Source organism: Stenella coeruleoalba, assembly GCF_951394435.1.
Source record: "Stenella coeruleoalba genome assembly, chromosome: 8".
NCBI classification, from domain to species: domain Eukaryota; kingdom Metazoa; phylum Chordata; class Mammalia; order Artiodactyla; family Delphinidae; genus Stenella; species Stenella coeruleoalba.
Window position 1 is genome coordinate 24,646,991 of NC_137154.1, and position 21,354 is coordinate 24,668,344.

Genomic DNA, 21,354 nt, shown 5'->3' on the forward strand with positions numbered 1-21,354 from the left:
TGTGAGCCATGGCCACTGGGCCTGCATGTCCGGAGCCTGTGCTCTGCAACGGGAGAGGCCACGGCGGTGAGAGGCCCGCGTACCGCAAAAAAAAAAAAAAAAAAAAAAGTATTTTGAAGCTGTGTTATTAGATGCACAAAATTAAACTTATAATACCTGTGTAGTGAATTTAACCTTTTTGCCATTACAAAAAGTCCTCCATTACCTCGAATAATGCTATTTGCCTTAAAGTCTACTTTGTATGATTTTAGTAGCTATTTTAGCTTTCTTTTCTGTATCTACATCTTTAAGATGTGCCTCTTGTATATGATTGTGTTTTGTTTTTCATCTGGTCTGTTTGTCTTTTAATTAGATTATTTAGTCTGTTTATATTTAATGTAATTACTAATACATTTGAGTGTAAATATACCATGTTTCTGTTTTATATTGGTGGCACCTGAGCAGGTATTCCTTTTTTGCATTCTTCTTAATTATCTTTTATTCCATACTTCCTTTCCTTTCTTATTTATCTAACTTTTTTTTAGTGATTAGCCTAGAGATTAAAACATGTATCTCTGACTTAAAGTCTATTGTAAATTAGTATTTTTACCACTTCCTGAACAATGAAAGAACCTTAGAATACTTTAATTTCAATTACCTCCCTCCTGTCTTTTGTATTATAGTTTTGTGATTTTAGTTTTCAACATATTTTATATCCTTGAAAACATTATTATTATTTTACATGTTCAATATTATTTTAGATTTACCTGAATATTTACCTTTTCTGGTTGCACTTTATTTCTTCCTGAATCTTCATGCTTCCATCTGGGATAATTTTTCTTCTGCCTGGAGAATTCCTTTTTGTTTTGTTTTGTTTTGTTTTGAACGAGGGAATGCTATTGCTGAATATTTTCAGATTTTTTTTTTGTCGAAAAATATATTTATTTCATCTTCACTTTGGAAGTATGTATTCACTGGATATAGAATTCTAGTCAGCACTTGAAGATACCATTCTTCCAGCTTCTATTGTTCTGTTAAGAAGCTGTCTTATTGTTGCTCTTCTGAAGATGACTGTGGCTTTTCCCCTTCTCTGGCTGCTTTTAAGATTTCTCTTTGTCTTTGATTTTCAGCAATTTTCCAGTAATGTGTCTAGATAATGATTTTCTTTGTAATGATTCTCCATGGGGTTTATAGTGCTTCTTAAATCTATGGTTTGATGTTTTCATCAGTTTTGGAAAATTCTCTCAACCCTGTGGTACTGCTGAAAGCTTTGCTCAGCTTCTCGGCCTCTCAGCCTCGTGTTTGCTTTCAGAAGTGGCAGTTGCCTCAGAGACAAGGTGGCTCCAAAGCCCTGGCTAAACTCTCAGTTTCCCTGTTCTTCTGGACCAACCTTCCCCCACCCCACCCCTGCCAGTTCTCACTGTCTTTGAGGTTCTCCAAAAGCCTTGAAACCAATTTTCTGTTGTTCAGTTTTTCTAGTTCTCAGCAAAACGTTTGGTCCAACAACCTGGTGGGCCATTGCTGGGAGTGAATCTCTTCTCTTAGTATTTGTAATTACTGCTTTTTAAAGCTAGAATATATGGCAAGCTTATAAACGTGAAAATCAAATTCAAGGTAATGGCCTCCTCACAGCATGAACCTACACCTATGTCCTATATTTCCCATTAAGAGACTAGGTTAACACTCTTGAACAACATCCATTTAGAGAACTTCTGGAGAGTTTTTTAAATAGAGAAATTTGAGTATATTAGATTAAGAAAAATGAGATATGCTCTAAAGTTTGTATTGTACTGCGAAGAAACTATTGTGGATTTCACTGGTGCCTGCCATTCCATATTTTGCTTAGTGCCAGTGTTTTCCCCATGGAGAGAAAACTGAGAAATTTGCTTCCTCAGTGCTTCAAACGTCAGAGCTAATCTAAAGTGATATAATATTTCTGTGAATTTTCAATTCATTTCCCTATATTTCAGCAAGTACATTTTGGACAGAATTCACTTGCTCTAAGATTGTATCATTGGCTAGCAGATAGATTACATTTCTTCTTAGATTTAAGGCTTATGGTTTCTTGATAATTTGCTCTTTTGTGCATCTGCAGAGGGGGCTCGAGAGGAAGACCTAGATGCTGTGGAAGCTCAGATTGGCTGCAAGCTTCCTGATGATTATCGATGTTCATATCGTATCCACAATGGGCAGAAGTTAGTGGTTCCTGGGTGAGATGTTCACTGTTTGAGTTATTTTTAATGATACAAGTTATTTTCTAGAATGTAAACAAATTGTATTTGTAGTTACTCTTAACAGATTAAAAAGTATAAGAACTTCCTCCTGTTCCTTATAACAATCCATAAGACAAAATCTATAGCTTGAATTTGATTTTACCAAAATAGATAATGTCTCACAAACATGGTTTCTATCAACACATCTTTACAGTTAAATGGTTGGGGTGGGCCTACAGGACAGGAGAGGAGATGTGTGTGTGAGTATAATTTAACTAAACCTGTTTCAAATCCTTGAAGTGTTTATCCTGTTACAGGCCAAGTAAAGTATTTTAGAAAGCTTGATATAAGTTCTATGAATCATACATGTTAAAAGTAATTTGTTCAGAGCTACATACACTTAACTAAAGAAAATATTAGTTTTGTCCTATTCAAGCATAGTCTATAATTGAATGGCCTATTTTAAACTTACTTCTAAACGATATGAAGTATTCACTGTGGAACCTTTTGTAAAAGCAGACCATGCAGTAGCTCTCAAATTTACTCACAGTTTTTAAAGCTACATGCTTCTAATGGTTCTACTCCCTTTGTTCCCTCATGAAATTAAGGTATTTCAGAGACATTGCACTTGTGACATACTGATAGGAATTTAGGGAGAACTTTGCATTGTTCTTATTAGAACTTGGTATCTCTTTGTGTGTGAAGAACCATATGAGGCTCTGTTACCATTTCAGATCAGAGTTGAGTGAGTACAGGGAATCTAGGAGGTGATCATACTGAGGTTACAAGGTAGTATTCAGAAGTCAAATATTGGGCAGTTGGGACTAGATAAGCCTAAATCACTGGGTTTTTTCCTATTCTGTTTTCCTGTCAAGCTGAAGCTTGACAAAATGGAAAAATTGTCATATTTCAAGAACCAACATGAGAGAACTATACTAAGCGTTGCTCAGAATTGACATGACAAACAGATCATGCAACACAGGGATTTTTATCTACCCACAGCCCAAACAGTGAGACTTAGGATGAGACTATCATCAAGGACCGACACCTGTGTTGTTCTCATACGTATGAGTTTAGACCCCATACATCCCAAGTTTATGAAAATTTGGACAAGGATTAAGCTGATTTCCATTTATACTGCCTGGTAGGATAGTGTAAGCTAAAGGTTGTATCAAGATGAAGGTATCAGAGAGAACATTAAACATTAAATTAGTCATACATATATATATAGCAAAACACTGGCAAATTATGGCAAGATAGATTTTTGAAAGCAATAAAACTATTTTTCTTTTTAAAAGGTTGGCATTTAGACAGTTTAGACATTTAGGCTTTTAATTTAAATCAGAATCTTTCCACTCAAGAGTTTAAATTTAATATATGCAGAAATTGTAGTGTTTGGGGTATTCCTGGTTTAGAATTGACATGTTAATCGTTCTTATAAAGTTGTCAATGTGAAATTATTATTCATCAAAAAGATTGCAGTTGACTAAATTTTTGAGTCTATATTCTCAGGTTGTTGGGAAGCATGGCACTGTCTAATCACTATCGTTCTGAGGATTTGCTAGACGTCGACACGGCTGCTGGAGGCTTCCAGCAGAGACAGGGACTGAAATACTGTCTACCTTTAACTTTTTGCATACATACTGGTTTGAGTCAGTACATAGCAGTGGAAGCTGCGGAGGGCCGAAACAAAAATGAAGTCTTCTACCAATGTCCAGTAAGTAGGAAGCATGTTTAAATGTGCCTTTAAGATGTGTTCTGATGGATGTATAAAATGTGCATTAGGAATTTTCAGGGTTGTAGAATGGGTATAGAGCATTATGCAATTTGATTATAGACGGATCTAACTAGAGGGCTAATATTCTGATATAATGGCATGGAATGCTAAAAGAAAATTAGCATTTTCTTTTAAAATTAGCATGCATACAGAGGGAAGCTGTGATTTGTATTAGGACATTTTAAGTTTAAGAAAAACCAATGAGACACGCAAGAGGGAGGGGATATGGGGATATATGTATATGTATAGCTGATTCCCTTTGTTATACAGCAGAAACACACCATTGTAAAGCAATTATAGTCCAATAAAGCTGTTATAAAAAAAAGAAAAATGAATGAGCTTTTCGTTGAAGTGATTAATTGTAATATAAATTTCTAACTTTAGCTTTTGGACATCATCCATCATCATTCGCTTTGGATTCAAGTTCTGAGTGCAATAGAAACTTTCTAAACTCTTTCTTCAGTAGGTATTTGAGTTGTTGAAAAATGTAGATCTTTTTAAAGAGGATTTTGTTATGATTTTAATGTAAGCACAGAAAATATGGCATTTGGTTTCATTCTTATTTCTTCAGTTCTCAGTCATTCCTCAGTTGCAGACCTTCTGCTTTCATTTTTGCCTAGATGTGAACTTAAATAGAAAATATTTTTCAGGGGCTTCCCTGGTGGCACAGTGGTTAAGAATCCGCCTGCCAATGCAGGAGACGGGTTCGAGCCCTGGTCCGGGAAGATCCCACATGCCGTGGAGCAGCTAAGCCCATGCGCCACAACTACTGAGCCTGCGCTCTAGAGCCCGTGAGCCACAACTACTGAGCCTGCGTGCCACAACTATTGAAGCCTGCGCGCCTAGAGCCTGTGCTCCGCAACAAGAGAAGCCAACGCAATGAGAAGCCTGTGCACCGCAACGAAGAGTAGCCCCTGCTCGCCACAACTAGAGAAAGCTCGCGTGCAGCAACGATGACCCAATGCAGCCAAAAATAAATAAATAAATTTATTTTTTAAAAAAATTCAAAAAAAAAAAAATTCATAGTTATCTGAGACATGTGACTCCATATAACATTTAAGTTATTTAAAGAGCTTGCATAGCTTTTAATTTTTTTTCTAAGCATTTTCACATCTTTTATCTCATTTTTGACTTGATAGCTCTGTAAGGTTGTAGGATGATGACTTGGTCTCTCCATTTACTGAGAGAAGAGACTAATCTAGAACTGTTCAGGTCCCTTGACTGAATTCAAAGCCCTGTCTTCTGGGTTCATAGGCCATGTGTCTTCTCACGGTTTTAATGTCCTAATTGTTTTCTTGAAGGATCATTTATTAGTTCATTGTAACTAACAGGAAGAGCCTAAATATAGAAATCATAAGAGCAGAAACTGAAAAGTGTGAGGAATGTCTGAGTATTGGTTAGAGCACTTAAGTTATTTTTATCTGTTTTGTCTTGTCCCCAGGGAAGGATACAGGTAGTGAACAATGGGGAATTAAGTAAAATGTATTTTCCTTGATTACAATATTCTTTTTCTCACCTAGGACCAAATGGCTCGGAATCCAGCTGCTATTGACATGTTTATCATAGGTAAGAGAAAAGTCTCTTCTTTCTGGTCAAAAAAATTAAGTTGGTAAAAACTTTTCTGTTACTTGATCAACTGGCAATTTTATATTTGTATTTCTTAAAGCTTGCTGGTTCATAAAGTACTATAACTAGGTTCTCATTAGAATAGCCCTTGTACTTTATTTGACTTGGGTTTCCATTTGGAAAAAGCTATGCCATATACAACCTTGTGCTCTTAGGATTCTGCTATAGAACAGTGAAATGTATAGAATTGCTAAGAATGTGTATAGTTCCCTTACACACACATGCATTTTCCATTGATCATATTAATACATAATTAGAGATATAGATACATAAAATAACTATACTTTTTCTCTTCTGGTGCCAGTGCTATAGTAAAATACTGATGTCACACCAGAGACTTCAGACCAGCAGTCTTCAGAGACCAGAATAAACTGGGCCTTATAAACTGCTTGGCACACCTGGTTTTTCTTGGCCTTAAAAGCATATTTCTCATAGGATTTTGAGAACAATTCAATTTGTATTCAAGAGCAGCTCACCCCTGTGCTGTTCATCCATTCTTGTTTTGCTTAGATTTTGCTCACGTAGAGGAAAAAGAGAAGCTTCCTGACTATCCATGCTGCTTTTTAAAGGCATTTCTGGAACATATTAAACATCTTTATATATTAATAGTAAAAGGATCTTGCAGGCCAAGGCATCTGTATTTAATTGCATCTCCTAATTGGAACCTTGAACAGAGTATAAGTCTCTGTGTGTTCAAACTACAGCATATTCTAGGTTTGTGGCATACTTCACAATATCAAGAAGTTCTCACCCCTATGCAGTCAGTTATAAAACACTTTTAAGCTTGGTTCCTAGCCTTCAGCTAACCCTGATTCCTGTGGTCTATGGTATCTAAGTTAAGCACCCTCTGGGGGTTACGCCCTTGCTCGTTGCCCTCTTTGGCTTCTCTGGGTGGCACATACTCTGAGAACATGATCGTCCTGGCTCTAGTCCAGTGGTGCTGCTCAGTCTATAAACTAAAGGCTGCCTGAGCTCTAAGGTAAGCTGCCGGCTAGGCTCTGTGAGTTTCTTAGTCTTAGTTTGGTGCTGGTCTGACATGGTGTGGAAGACCCCACCACTACAGCAGAGTACTAAGGTCTGAGAATACTCTTCTGGGAGTTGGGGTTTCTCCTAGAATGAGCGAGTAAAGCAAAAGATTTGAGATGCACTGGAAGAAATGAGGTGGGAAGTTAGTCTGGGAGGAAAGATGAGAAAGCATCTGATCTGCCTTTACACTACCTTGATAAAACCCCAATACTCTCAAAGGAACTGCAAGATATGGGCTTACTTTAAAAGGTAAACTACTGTAGAACATATAAATTACATCTTAATTCAACTAAGTTTGACTTTCTTGGAATTTTTGGTAAAACATAAGACGGAATCTCCTGATATTCAGTGCATTATTAATACATATTTAAGAAAACTGGAATCTATGTGCAGATAAGTTTAGTGGTGAAGGCTGCATGGAAAATTTTATCCTTATTTGAAAGAACGCACTTCGGTATGTGTTATAATAAATTAAGGCACATTAAAATACACCATGCCAATTTCTTTTTTAATGTAAATCATAAGAAATTTCTTTTTTCTTATATAATATTTTAGTTCATGAAATTTACAAAATGATTTTTTAAACCCTGCAGGGAAACTGCTAGTTCTCAAAACAGAAAATTGTACCTTCTATGAATTTAAAAACATTCATGTGGCCCCTTAATATCTAGCTCAAAGTGGATAGAAGATGATCAGTGATCATTTGAATAAAGTAGCAGTTAATAAATAAAGGGTCAGAGTGGGCCATTAATAGGCATTGAAAAAAGAGTAAACTATTGTAGTTTACCTTCTGTCAGTTGATACCTTTAAAATTTTAAAGCTGTATACTCTCAGACTCAAGCTTAAATTGTATCTTCAGTCATTCCCTAACTAGAATTATAAGTAAATACATACTATAAATTTATAGTATGTATTTATTATACTATATTTTTATATTTATTATACTTTAAATTATTTATACTTTAAATATTTAAAGTATTAATTTAAATATTTAAATTAAATTAAAATTAATTTAAATATTTAAATTATTTATACTTTAAATAAATATTAATTTATTATACTATAAATTTAGCATCTGACTTTCAGTGTGGCAGAGTACAGGAACTGGGTTAATAGAAACAAGATTATGAAGAAATTCATTAAACAACATTGATTAAGGGACTAGTATGTGTTAGGCACTGAGCTGTATTAACAGTCAGTGATGGGGGTCTGAGAAAGTTATGTTGTATTACCCACAAGAGGCAACATAATTCATGTAAATACTTGTTATTGATCCAATCACTAGGTCACGGATATATGGTCTGGACTGGACTATCCCAGTCATTCTTCTCTGCGTTGAGCTGGTCACTGAGAATATGGAGGACCGCTGTACATTTGAATCTGTAGTAATGCAACTGGGCTACTTTGGGATTGGCCTGATGCCCAGAACTCCACAGTGCTATACCCCTATTAGGTGTCCAGACTGAGCCTGGCTTCTGCCAGAATTTTGTGCATGAGTCAGGATGTGCCTGGACCAGGGATGTACCCTGATCATGTGAGGATAGGTGCTGATACTTTTTCTGTAGTTTCTTCATAGACATAGCTATATCTCCTTTGTTCTATATGTTCCAGAAATTATAGACAGAAGGCTTTTCATTCTTGTACCAGAACAAATTAAAGTTTAAAAGTCAACTATTTAGTTTTAAGTGTAAAAAGTAGTTTGAAGGTAGTCGGAGGATTCCCTAGCAAGGTAGTTTGGAATAAGATTGATAGAACTGAGGATAGAAATTTACCTAATAAAGGATTAGTAGAATGGTATATATAAATATTTCTAGTTTTGGCATCACTAGATATCACTATTAAGCATAGAGAAATTGTCGTTTTTCCCCTTGTTTCCTGTATAAATTTAAAAAAAACTATTTGTCCTTTTCTCTTTTTTTTCCCTTCCTTTTTTACAGGTGCTACTTTTACTGACTGGTTTACTTCTTATGTCAACAATGTTGTATCAGGTGGCTTCCCTATCATCAGAGACCAAATTTTCAGGTATTTCACTTGGGGCTTTATGGATTGGAATGATTATAAATCAGGAAAAAACATCAGTTACAGATCAGGAGATGAAGTTTCCCATGAAGGTTAATAACAGAACCTCTCATCTTAAGTCTCACTATTTTATTCTCACTTTAAAGCCAACACATCCAAACAGTTGAACAGCCAGTATTTTTTTCATCTTGAAGAATCAAGAGAAAAAACTGATTTTGATTTAGAAGCTGTGGCTTTATAGTAGTTACATAGTTGTGGGGTTTTTTGGCGGTGGAGTGGGAGGCTGTTGCCAATAACAGATTTACTGTGAATAGCAAGTCAGTAACTATTAGCTCCTGGAAATATTAGTCATTATCTCTAAATGGAACACTCAGGTATTATAGATGGAACTAGAGGTTGGTTCACAGTAGCTCAGTTGGCAGAAATGATACGTTAATTATACATTAGAGGCCTCTAGAATAACAATACTAACACATTTTTATTGTCAGAGTCACTGTGTATAGGGCATAGCTGGGTTTTCAGATGTTCCAAAAGTTTCCTTAGCTCTAAAGACTGAAATAAGCTCTTTTTAGTTTCCAAGTTAGTTACTGATCCATTATTTGAACCACTGGTCAACCACTGGTTGAACCTTGACTGCTATCATTATTGATTCAGAGTCTTCAAGGTTTTCTAGTTTGTTTGTTCTTTTAAGCTTAATAACTATACCTTTAAGGTGCCAAATATGATTTAAATTTGTTTTTATCGTAAAGTAAAATATAAACTATTTTGCATTGTATCTTTAAATCTTTTATCTTACAGAATTGACGTTTATTGATTAAAAAATGTTTAATTTTTTAAAATTACCTAGATATGTTCATGATGCAGAGTGTGTAGCAACGACTGGGGATATTACAGTTTCAGTTTCCACATCGTTTCTGCCAGAACTTAGCTCTGTACATCCACCCCACTATTTCTTCACATACCGAATCAGGTGAGAATTTTAAATGGGGTTGCCTCTGGGAATATACCTTATGGATGTGTTGTTATCACCCCATTTGACATGATATAAAAACACATTCTGAAAGGCAGCTTCTTGCTAAAGTGTGGAGGTAGGTGGATAACAAACAAATTTTCTACAATATAGTGTTTGTAAAGCACCTTGAGTTTGTATCAACTTTTGTGCCAGGTACTTTGAGAGGTGGACCACTAAGCTGTAATCATCATGAAAGGTCAGTATTAGAGTTATAATGCGTTCTGAAAGCTATGAAATTGCCCAAGATAAAACGATGCATTTCAGTTTTATCTTGCCTGTCTATATTTAATTAAAAGTGTAATAAATATTTATTGAGTACAGCCTGTATATTAGACATAGTGCTGAGCAAGCCCTGGATTTGGTTAAATAAAAAACAAATATTAAATACACTTTAATTAGAAGTACTCTGTACTGTGAGGTAAAGATAACTCATTGCCCTAAGGGATTAAGAATGCTTTGTTTTTAGACGTATTTTTAAATACTTTATGATATATATTTTCAAAAAATACATATACATGCATATATACATACTAGAAATAATAATAATGTATACTTAACCAGAAGGCATTCTAGGATTTTGGTATTGTATGAAGCCTTTGATATGTCCAGTTACACATATTCAGATGAATGTTGTTTTAATTGTTTAATTTAATCCTGCCTAGGATTGAGATAAGCTTAAAATAGTAATACCTACACGTGCTTATACGGTATTGTAAATGAAAATAAGAGTCAGCAGAGTCTCAGAAAAAGGAGGGAAATAATAGTATTAGAAAACAGAGTCAAGGTATAACCCCAGTAACTAAATAGTAGATGCACGAAATAGTGACATTTTGCTCTGAGCTTTCTAGAAGCTAATGGAGAAAAGGGCTGTATAGCCTTGTAGTGAAAGAAAAGACTCCATTTTTTAGAACAGAAGTTTTTCATGGCACCATATTCTAGAAAGTGTTTCCCACATTGGTCTTTATTTGAACAGCAAAAGATCGTTGTCACCACTATGTTTGTAAATTTTTATGTTGCCCATTCTATCGTTAAATCCTAAATGAAAGTCAAGTATGTAAATTGAATGAAACCATTTCTGTGGGGGAGTTCAGCTAATTAGGCCAGAATCTTTGCAAACTTACAGGAATAGATGATTTACACAGACTTTGGGTTGGGTTTCTTAATTTCCTTTGGAAATCCCTTTCACTGGCTTAGCTCAAAATACTGTAGCTCTTAAACAGAAAAAACCAACGTGTCTCTACCACTCCATTCTCTTCTCCAGGATTGAAATGTCAAAAGATGCACTTCCTGAGAAGGCATGTCAGTTAGACAGTCGCTACTGGAGAATAACAAATGCTAAAGGTGACGTGGAAGAAGTTCAAGGACCTGGAGTAGTTGGTATGTATCCCAAGATTTGGGTTTATACATCAGTTGCTTCTAAAACATTTTGGAGAGTATATATGTGATACATAGCTTGGCAAATGCATGATGTAGTTAGTGGATAAGACTGCATCTTTTTAATAGCTGTGTTTCAGTGTGAAAGATATCATAGATTCTGAATTCTTCTCCTAACTACAGTATTTTGCTTCATAAATATAATGTGTAAAGGTCATTATTTTATCAGTTTAGTACCTGAAACATGAACTTTTCTAAAATTATAGCAAACTCAATTATTCAGGGATTGAATTTCCCTTCTGTAGATCACACGGGTTTCTTGCTTTTCCTTCTTAACTGCTTTATTTTTTTAGCTGGATAATTATTCATTATCATATTCTGTAGGGTTACAGGGTGTATGGCAGAAAGAGAAAATAAATTTCATATTGGTCATCTTTTTGAAATTTCAGGAGAAATGTTAAACTTAGTAGCACAGATTTTATTGTTTTTTGATTTCAATCATCTCTAGCCTCTGATTACCATTGACATTTGGCTTTTTAAAAAATTATGATTATCATAAGTTTCTGAGACCTCAGATTGTTCATGTTTTATATGTGTCCTTCAGGAAAATAATACTATTTAAGCTATGTGCTTTTGTTATTGGCCCTAAGCATATGTAGAATTCAGTTTAAATTGAAGTTGTTTTAACTAATTGCCACAAATAGATTCATATTCTACGTGTCTTTTTAAGGAATTTTTCCTGGATATTAAAGAATTTTATTAAAGCTGTAATTCTTTTTCTGTCATTTCGTCTATTGGTGTAAAACCTTTCCCTTGTGACTGCCATTTTGTCTGGGCTAAATGCTTAAGATGCATCTTCAGAGTTTTATGTTTTAGTCTCTTGCTACATTTAAACATTTAGATTATCCTTATCTCTGTTTGAACTAGAATATGTGACACTTTTTATTACCAGTGTCTTAAAGATTGTGTCCTCAATGCCGCTCCTTTTTTTTTAAATTAGTTTTTTATAAATTAATTTTATTTTATTTATTTTTGGCTGTGTTGGGTCTTCCTTGCTGCACACGGGCTTTCTCTAGTTGCGGTGAGCGGGGGCTACTCTTCGTTGCGGTGCGCAGGCTTCTCATTGCAGTGGCTTCTCTTGTTGCAGAGCACGGGCTCTAGGCACACGGGCTTCAGTAGTTACAGCATGCTGGCTCCGTAATTGTGGCTTGAGGGCTCTAGAGCGCAGGCTCAGTAGTTGTGGCACATGGGCTTAGTTGCTCCGCGGCATGTGGGATCTTCCCGGACCAGGGCCTGAACCCGTGTCCCCTGCATTGGCAGTTGGATTCTTAACCACTGCGCCACCAGGGAAGGCCCCCTCTCTTTTTTTAATTTTCATTCTACTGGATATCACCCCCCCACCCCCAACACACTATAGGGAATTAGGAGAGTACAAAAAAATGTCAAAATACTCATAATCCCATCCCAAAATATTAACATTTTGTTATAGTTCCTTTTAGATTTTTTCTAATTATGCATTTTCTTTAATATAGTTTAAAGAGGACATATCGTGTTTGCTATAATGAAGAACTAAATATTATACTTTAATTTATTGTTACTGTTTTCTCTGCAGGTGAATTTCCAATCATCAGCCCAGGCCGGGTATATGAATACACAAGTTGTACCACATTCTCTACAACATCAGGCTATATGGAAGGATATTATACCTTCCATTTCCTTTACTTTAAAGACAAGATCTTTAATGTTGCCATTCCCCGATTCCATATGGCATGTCCGACATTCAGGGTGTCTATAGCTCGATTGGTAGGTTAAATTTTCCTCTGGTGCTGATTTTACATGACTTTGTGGAATGAACTCCACAGAGGGTCTTTGTTGATTACCCAGGCAGATAGTTTGTAAATGGTATTTCAGAGAACCCTAGAGATTTTGAGGGAAATATCTTTGGGGGGAGGGGGAGATGTGTGAATATGTTGGGGGGGGGTGGACAATAAGTAAACTAGGCTCCAGATTCTTCAATCAGAGTAACTCTACTGTTATGTTTTTGTTGTTGTTTTTATTTGTTTGTTTGTTTTAAATAGACCTTATTTTTTAGAGCAGTTTCAGATTCACAGCAAAATTGAGCAGAAGGTACAGAGATTTCCCATATACCCTCTGCTTCAACTCATGCATAGACTCCCCCATCATCAATATCTCCCGCCAGAGTAGTAACTTTGTTACAGCTGGTGAACCTACATGACACATCATTATCACCCAAAGTCCATAGTTTACATTAGGGTTCACTCTTGGTGTTGCATATTCTGTGGGTTTGAGTGTATGTATAATGACATGTATCCACCATTACAGTATCATATAAGGTAGTTATTGGTTTCAAAGTTTCAGTGTCTTTTCCAGTTTCCAAAAACAGTTTTGTTGCCTAGTGAGAATCACCACACTAGACCAGTTAGAATCGCCTTTATTTTATTTCATTAAGACTGGGGAAGCAATTTCTTACAGTGATTTTGCTAAAACTCCCAATTTTAAAAAAATAACACAAATATCCTATAAAATCATTACAAAGAAGATTTAATGGGTAGACTTGTACTTTTAGTAGTCTCTCTTTGGGATCATTTCCTAAGTCAACTAGCTGTTTTTTTGAAATCTCATTTCTAGGGTGACAGGTATAGCAGTAACCCCAATCTTACAGGCTATAAAATGATTAAAGAAAATTATGACACTTGAGTTATACAATAGGAATAAATAATGAATTGCATACCCAGAATATAATCAAGTCATAGGTGTCAAATGTTCAAAAAAAGCCCTCTAGCTCCTGGGATGACCCCGATGGGTGGGTCTAATGGAAGTCTGGGAAGATAGACATGATATTAATCTGACTTAGAGTGGATACATTCCCAACTCCAGTTTGGAAAGAGAAGGATGATGATGAGACTTTAGGCCATTATACTTGTGGTATTTCTGGTGAAAAGAGTCTACAGCCTGGGTTTGGAAGTGAAGTTTAGCTTCCCTCCCAGTGGTATATTTCCAATACTGTAAATTTGCTACTTCCTATAACAGTCTTCCATTTTTGACTAGCCCCATTTCTGTATGAGATTGGTATCATCTTGTCCTTAAATATTTGATACAATTTATCAGTGAAGTCATCTTGGGCTGGAGTTCTCTTTGTGGGAACGTTTTGAGATATGAATTTTATTTCTTTAATATTCATATTTTCTGTTTCGTGTTTCACTTTCGGTAATTTTGTGTCTTTCAAGGAATTTGTCCATTTGGTCTAAATGTTGAATTTATTTCCATAAAAGTTATTTGCAGTAGTCCCTTGATATCCTTTTAATGGCCGTAAGAGCTATAGTTATATGTAGTGTTTTGTTCTTAATATTGGTAATGTACATCTTCTCTTTTGTTCATCATCTTAGCCAGGGGGTTGTCACTTTTATTGATTATTTAAAGGAACAATTTTTGGTTTCACTGTTTCTCTCTATTTGTTCATTTTCTGTTTCATTGATTTCTGGAGTTATCTTTATTTCTCTCCCACTTACTGTGGGTTTAATTTGCTTTTTTTTTTTTTACTTCTTAAGGTAGAAGTTTAAATTATTGATTTTAGACCTTCTCTCTAAGCACTGTTTTAGCTACATTTCACAAATTTTGATGCATTATTTTTATTAACATTTAATTCAAAATATTCTCAGATTTCCCTTGTAATTTAATTTTGATCTATGTCTTTTCTAGAAATGTATGAATTTCCAAACATTTGGAGCTTTTCCAGTTACCTTTTGGTTATTGATTTCTAGTTTTGTTATGGTTAGAGAACTCGCTGTGTATAATTTCAATATTTTTAAATGTTTTATGGCCCAGCATTATGGTCTATCTTGGTAAATGATCCTTGTGTATTTGAAAAGAATGTATATTCTGATATTTGGGGGAATATTAATTCTATAAATGGCAAGTCAAATTGGTTGACTGTTTTTCAAGTCTTCTATATATTTACTGATCTTTTGTATGTGTGTGTGTTCTCTGAGAGATGATTGTTGTAATCTCCAACTATAATTACAGTTTTGTCTATTTTTTTAATTCTGAATTTTTATTCTCTTTTTAATTTGCTTCATGTATTTTAATTATATGCAAATATGTTTAGCATTGTTACATGTTTTTAATGAAGTGCTTCTTTTATTGTTATAAAATCTCTATCTATGGCAATATTCCTTGCCCTAAAGTTGCTATATATTCCTGACCTAAAGCGTAAAGAGTGTTGACATTTGTTTGCACAGGTAGTTTGCGCAGTTACTGTTGGGTCAGTCGATCCTGTTGAGGCTTGTTTTCAATGTTTGTTAGGGTGGGGATAGAGTAGTTTTTACTTAAGCACAGTAGTTCTCAGACTTTGCCGTCTCATGATCCCCTTCAGCTCTTAAAAGTTATTGAGGACTCCAAAGAACTCTTGCTTATATGGGTTATATGACATTTATCATGTTAAAAATTAAAACTGAGAAGTTTTATAATATTATTCCTTTTTTAAAGTTTAAAATTTTTAAATTTATAATTTCAAATTACAATAATAAACTCATTACATGTTCGACCCTCTCTTAACTATGTTCTTACTTAAGAGTTTTAGTTTCCTCCCAACCACAAAGAAGCATATAAAATCTTGATCTGCCTTGTGGAAAATGTTTTCTCTTTCTCGAGGATGAGAACTCAATAAAATGAAATGAGAATTCTGGACTTATTTCTAATCAACATGAAAGAGGCAGTGGGGATTGTATTTGTATTGTGTTTATTTGTATTGTACCTTTCCTGTTTAAAAATTAGTTTTTTTGATATGGAAGTTGAGTTGTTCCCCTTATTTGTCCACTAGCCATATATTATCATACTTAATACTTCCTTTTGCTTTATACTTTGAATTGCTATAAAACATTTTTTGGTTGGTCTTAAGCCTTTTCTTGGTCTAGGTGGTTTGTTTTTGGACACTTGAGAGGCTCCTGCTGCTTATTTATTTCCATTCTTGTCTGTGTGTTCCTCTTTCCATCTACTGTTTGTATATGTACACTTTTGTCTGAGATCATCAGCAATCTCCCTCTTTAGCTACATTGATTTCTTTAACAGTTTTTCTGGTTTCTTCCTTAAGATAATTAATAATCATACTACCTGGATTTAATGTTTCAGAATTTCCTAAGCCTTAATCCTCTCCCCCTTTTGTACCTTCTACTGAATTTTAAAGTCTTTATTTCCCAGATTAAAAAAATCAAAAGATAAAAGTAATGAAATATAGTTATGTATATTTTCTCTGATTGTTGTTGTTAGTGTTATAATAAATCCCAAGTGACAGTTCCTTTGACAAATTCTAAAGGACATTTCCTTTCCCCCACGTTAATTAATTTGCTTGCTCAACAGATATTTATTGAGTACCTACTAGGTGCTGGGGAAAATGCAGTGAACGATATAATCAAAATCTCTGCCTTCAGGGATGTGATGTACAGCATGGCGACTATGGTTAATAACACTGTACTGCATATTTGGAAGTTGCTAAGAGAGTAGATCTTAGAAGTTCTCAACACAAGAAAAAAGCCCTGTAACTATGTAAGGTGATGGATGTTAACTAGATTTATTGTGGGGATCATTTTGTAATGTATACAAATATGGAATCATTATGTTGTACATCTGAAACCAATATAATGTTGTATGTCAATTATGCCTCAATAAAAATAAAAAAAGAAGAAAGTTGAGGAGATTAAAAAAAAATCTCTGGCTTGGAATTTACATTCTAGTTGGAAGAGACAAAGTGTAGCAAATACACACTCCTCACTTATGTCAAGTAGTAATACGTGCTCTGGGAGAAAAATCAGAGTAAGGGAGCTAAGGAGTATACTGTTGGGTTGTTCTGATATAAAGATGTGTCAGGGAAGGCCTTGGTGACATTTGAGTTCAGACTTGAAAGAAGTAGAGGGAGCTGGGTGGATGTGTGGTTGAAGGGTGTTCCAAGCAGAAGAACAGCAAGTACAGAGGTGCTGAAGCACTCATGTGCTTGGTACGTCTGAAGAACTGCACGGAGGCCACTGTAGCTGGAGGGCCGTGAACAGGGGAGAGTGGTTAGAGACTCGATCACGGGGTAGTGGGATGCTGCATATGCAATGCCATAAAAGCCTTGGTGGAAGGACTTTTGCTGCCATCACATCCCCAGTTTCCCAATACTTGCCACATTACCAGCTAGGTCCTCCTTGCCGTTCAGAGTTCTGTCCAATACAGGAGGTCCTCTCACTGAGTCTTCAAATGTGTGAGAGAGAAAACCAACAGCAGAATGGGTCAAGACTCAATTAGAGACACTGCTTAAAAGGAACTGAAGTTCCCAAGAGATGTTCAGATATTGGATGTTCAACATCACTACTGCCTTATTCTGAGAGCCTTCAACAAATTAATTTAAAAGCAGAGGCTACCGATGCTGATTGTCTTTATACTAGGAGCTCAATAGAAATCTCAGACCTCCTGTTGACAGTACATAAAACTTACCAGTAGAGGTCATACCTTAGCAATATTTTCAGATCCTCTTTTCTGTAAGCATGTAGGTTAATAAAGAATTGTTATTCAGTACACTAATAAGTTCAGTAAAATTTTATCTTGGGCTGTTAGGAGTGGTCTGTTTGCTACATTGTGTGAATTACCAACCACCATGTAAAAAATAAGTACTATACTGATGAAATATATTTACCATTAAAACCACATTGAGCATTTTAAAACGTGATAGAATATATACTCTAGAATTTGCATCAGAATGTGCATCATGAAAATGTATAAAAGGCTATAAAATTCTATTTTAAAAATCTATAAACATTCTCTGAGAAGTCTATAAAAATTCATATTTGGCATGCCCAGTTGTTTAGATTCTAGGTAAATGAGAACTTATATTAAATAAGAGTCAAAAAACTGATGGAAGTTCTTATCAAAAGATTGTTTTCTCTTTCAAGGAAATGGGTCCTGATGAATATGAAGAGATGGAAGAGGAAGAAGAGGAGGAGGAGGAGGAAGACGATGATGATGATTCGGCAGATATGGATGAATCTGATGAAGACGACGAGGAGGAGAGACGGAGGAGAGTCTTTGACGTTCCCATTCGGAGACGCCGCTGCTCTCGCCTTTTTTAGCAAGCCTCTGCTGATGGAAGCCCCGGGGTGAATCAGCCTGTTAAATAGATTTCTCAGTAATGTAAATAACTAAATTGTTCTCAGCTTATAGCAGGAAAACTAGCATGAAATATTGTGCCAGGACCTGGGTTCTATACGACACTACTTTAGGAGCTGGATTGTTTGAGTTTGCGTAGTGTTTTTGAGGTAGAGGAGGAAATGGGAATCTTTTTTTCCTCTTCTAGAAGTCAGTGGGAGAATAGTTCTCTAGCTAAGGAACAGACTTTTTTTTGTTTAAAGATATTTTATACTTACAAAAATATGGAAATGGGAGGGAGTAGAATAAGGATTTAAAATGAAGCAGAAATACCTACACAAGGATAGAGAGAAACTGTGACTGAATGATTCTGTGAAAAGACATAAGTTATTTAGAAATGAACAGAATTTGTAATTAGGCTAATCCATTTAGTGAGTCCTGTATATTTTGTACTCACAGGGAACTGATTGACTAAATAGCTTGAATGCTAGTTGTCCTTTCTTAGACAATCTGTCCTTAAATTTAGAGTTTTTGTCACAACAACCTTGAATTTAAAGTCTATCAGTATGACTTTGACCTTGAATTTAGTCTTCAACTCTGCCAACCTTGAACTTAAAGTCTTCAACACTATGAACTTTATCATGTTGTTCACAGATGCATCATTTTTGAAGTGTAGTGTGTAAAAGTATGTATTGTGTTGCTTATTAACAAAAGATTCTTCACAATATCTCATGTAGTCTAAATTTGAAAATACTGCTTCTGTTTTGTTTCCCCTCTATATACTTGACTGTCTAACTTTGTGATAAGTGACATGAATTTTAAGTTAAGATTAAGTATGTTTCCCTAAAACATGGATTTTTTTGTAATTATGTAATTGAGAGTTTGGAATGAAATCCTCCAAGTGTCAAAAACTCACATTTTGAAAACATATTTTGGTTCCGATCCTGTATTTTGTATAATTGCCTATTTCCCATAAACTAATATTAATAAGCCTTTGCTCTTAAGATGGAAGATGAGATCAAAACTCATTGGCCTATTGCCAGAGGCCCATTCAAAGTCATTTCCTGGCTTTGACGATACTCTGTCATGTACTCCACCTCGCACTTCGCCCAGGAACAGTTCTTTTGTAGGGAAAACTGTAGGAAGAGGGAGGTATATACAGGATTAAGCAGCTCCCATCAGGGACCATGAAGGCAAACTTAGTCTTTCATACTGGCACATGTCAAAATGTTCTGAAGTGGAGTAAGTAGTTTTTCCTGCTTATTTCTTTTTAAATAGGCTCCCAAATCTATTATGCCTATCCTTTTTTTTTTTAATCAAACCACTGGTTTTTTGAAAAATAAACTTCCCCAGTAAAGTAGTGATTTAATTAAAACTAGTTAACGTTGGAAGTTAAAGCTGGAGCCAGGATACCTTGCCATTCTTTGCATCTTTCTTTTTTCAGAATGGCCTCTCTTCTCTCAGTTCCCAGAGTACTCATGATGTCCCAAATCTCCCTGCCACCCCATCCAATCCTTGCTCCTCAGAATGCTTCAGGCTTGCTTATCCTTCCATCAGAATTCATTCTCTTAGTATGTTGAATGAATGGTCTCTATTTCTTACTAAGGTGTGATTGATTAGTTGATAACATCCTCAGGTGTTTTATTTCATTGGCAAGAATGTGTATTCACACAGAAAAGGTATCTAACAGTTGATCAGACTGCTTTTGGTGGAGTGAAGCCCATTTCTGGCTCCTAGGTCCATTCAGAAAACCACTTTTACTCATTTGTCTGAAGCTTGATGTATCAGGATGAGGCAGATACGTAAATAAACCGGAGCTTAAATAGCTTAGGGTTTTTTTTTTCTCTTGTGAAAAGTAGAAAGTAACTAGCTCAGGACTGATAAGGTGGCCCAATGGTGTCAACATTCTAGGTTCCTTCCATCTTCCTGTTCTACCATTCGTAGCAGACTTTAAGGTCACCTCATGACTGCAAGATAGCAACTGCAGTCATATTGTATTCCAGGAAGGATGACGAGAAAAGGGAAAAATTAAATGGAAAGTAAAAAGTCAATCATAAGGCTGGAGAGAGGTAAACCAGCCAGGTCTCCAGCAGGAGCAAAAGTAGAGAAGGGGCAAGAGATGCAGGTATTAACATGGGCAGCCTGTAAACCTGGTATGAAGGAATTGTAATGGCCCAAGTAAGACATGCTACAGGCATGAATTAGGGCAGTATCAGTAGGAGTAGAGTGAAGAGAGGATGAAATTGAAGTAGCTAAATGATAAAATAGGCAGGAGTTGGTGATTGCCTGTGTGGGAGTGGAAGAAATAGAAGTTGATTCCAGGTACGGGGCTTCATTTATGAAAAAAAATTGCAGGAAAAGCAGTGGAACATTTGGACACATTTTGAGTTCAAGGTGTCTGTGGGACATACAAATGGAGTTGTCCAGTAATCAGTTGGATATGAATATGAAGATCCAGGGAGTGGTCGGGACTGGAGAATAAAGATTTGCTAATCATCTGCAAACATACATACAGTCATGCCTCGGTATCTGCAGGGGATTTATTCCAGGACCTCCACAGATACCAAAACATGCTCAAGTCCCTTATATAAAATGGTGTCATACAGCCAGCCCTTGGTAACTGCATATTCTGCAGTTGGTTGGCCGAACCTACAGATATGGAGGGCCAACTGTATTCCCAAGGTAAAACAGTGGGTGCACTATAGTCTCCCAGGGAAAACATACAGCCATGGTTCTCAGTCCAACCCTGGCAACACCACATTATGAGGGGGTAATGGAAAAGAATCTCAAGACCGAGGGCTTCCCTGGTGGCGCAGTGGTTGGGAGTCCGCCTGCCGATGCAGGGGACGCGGGTTCGTGACCCGGTCCGGGAGGACCCCACATGCCGCGGAGTGGCTGGGCCCGTGAGCCATGGCCGCTGAGCCTGCGCGTCCGGAGCCTGTGCTCCGCAACGGGAGAGGCCACAACAGTGAGAGGCCCGCGGACCGCAAAAAAAAAACACACACACACAAAAGAATCTCAAGACCGAAAGGTCAAGGAACTGGACGCAAAACCAGGAGAGAGTGGCATCTCAGAACCCAAGAGAGTTTAAAGGAGGGAAGAGCTTATAGGATGCATAGAAAATGCATATGGAAGAGCTTTGTAAAGCTATCATAGGAAACACACGTATTAGCTGATTTAAGCAGACACAC

The 21,354-nt window shown here is 36.1% G+C and overlaps 1 protein-coding gene across 3 annotated transcripts in view; it reads left to right on the forward strand.

The window, feature by feature from the left end:
• The window catches only part of FBXO3 (F-box protein 3), a 33,776-nt gene extending 13,289 nt beyond the window's left edge, over window positions 1-20,487 (forward strand). Inside the window, exons 4-12 of one of the 3 annotated variants that reach the window (XM_079929429.1) lie at window positions 2,075-2,189; window positions 3,705-3,909; window positions 5,490-5,535; window positions 8,559-8,643; window positions 9,488-9,610; window positions 10,914-11,029; window positions 12,639-12,829; window positions 16,403-16,593; window positions 17,971-18,018. In XM_079929429.1, coding sequence (XP_079785555.1) covers window positions 2,075-2,189; window positions 3,705-3,909; window positions 5,490-5,535; window positions 8,559-8,643; window positions 9,488-9,610; window positions 10,914-11,029; window positions 12,639-12,829; window positions 16,403-16,546 — 1,025 coding nt within the window. In that variant the 3' untranslated portion in view covers window positions 16,547-16,593; window positions 17,971-18,018. Of the gene's footprint in view, window positions 1-2,074; window positions 2,190-3,704; window positions 3,910-5,489; window positions 5,536-8,558; window positions 8,644-9,487; window positions 9,611-10,913; window positions 11,030-12,638; window positions 12,830-16,402; window positions 17,919-17,970 lie in introns of those variants that run through there. The other 2 variants (XM_079929427.1, XM_079929428.1) reach the window with 2 other exon arrangements.
• Window positions 20,488-21,354: the final 867 nt, after the last annotated feature.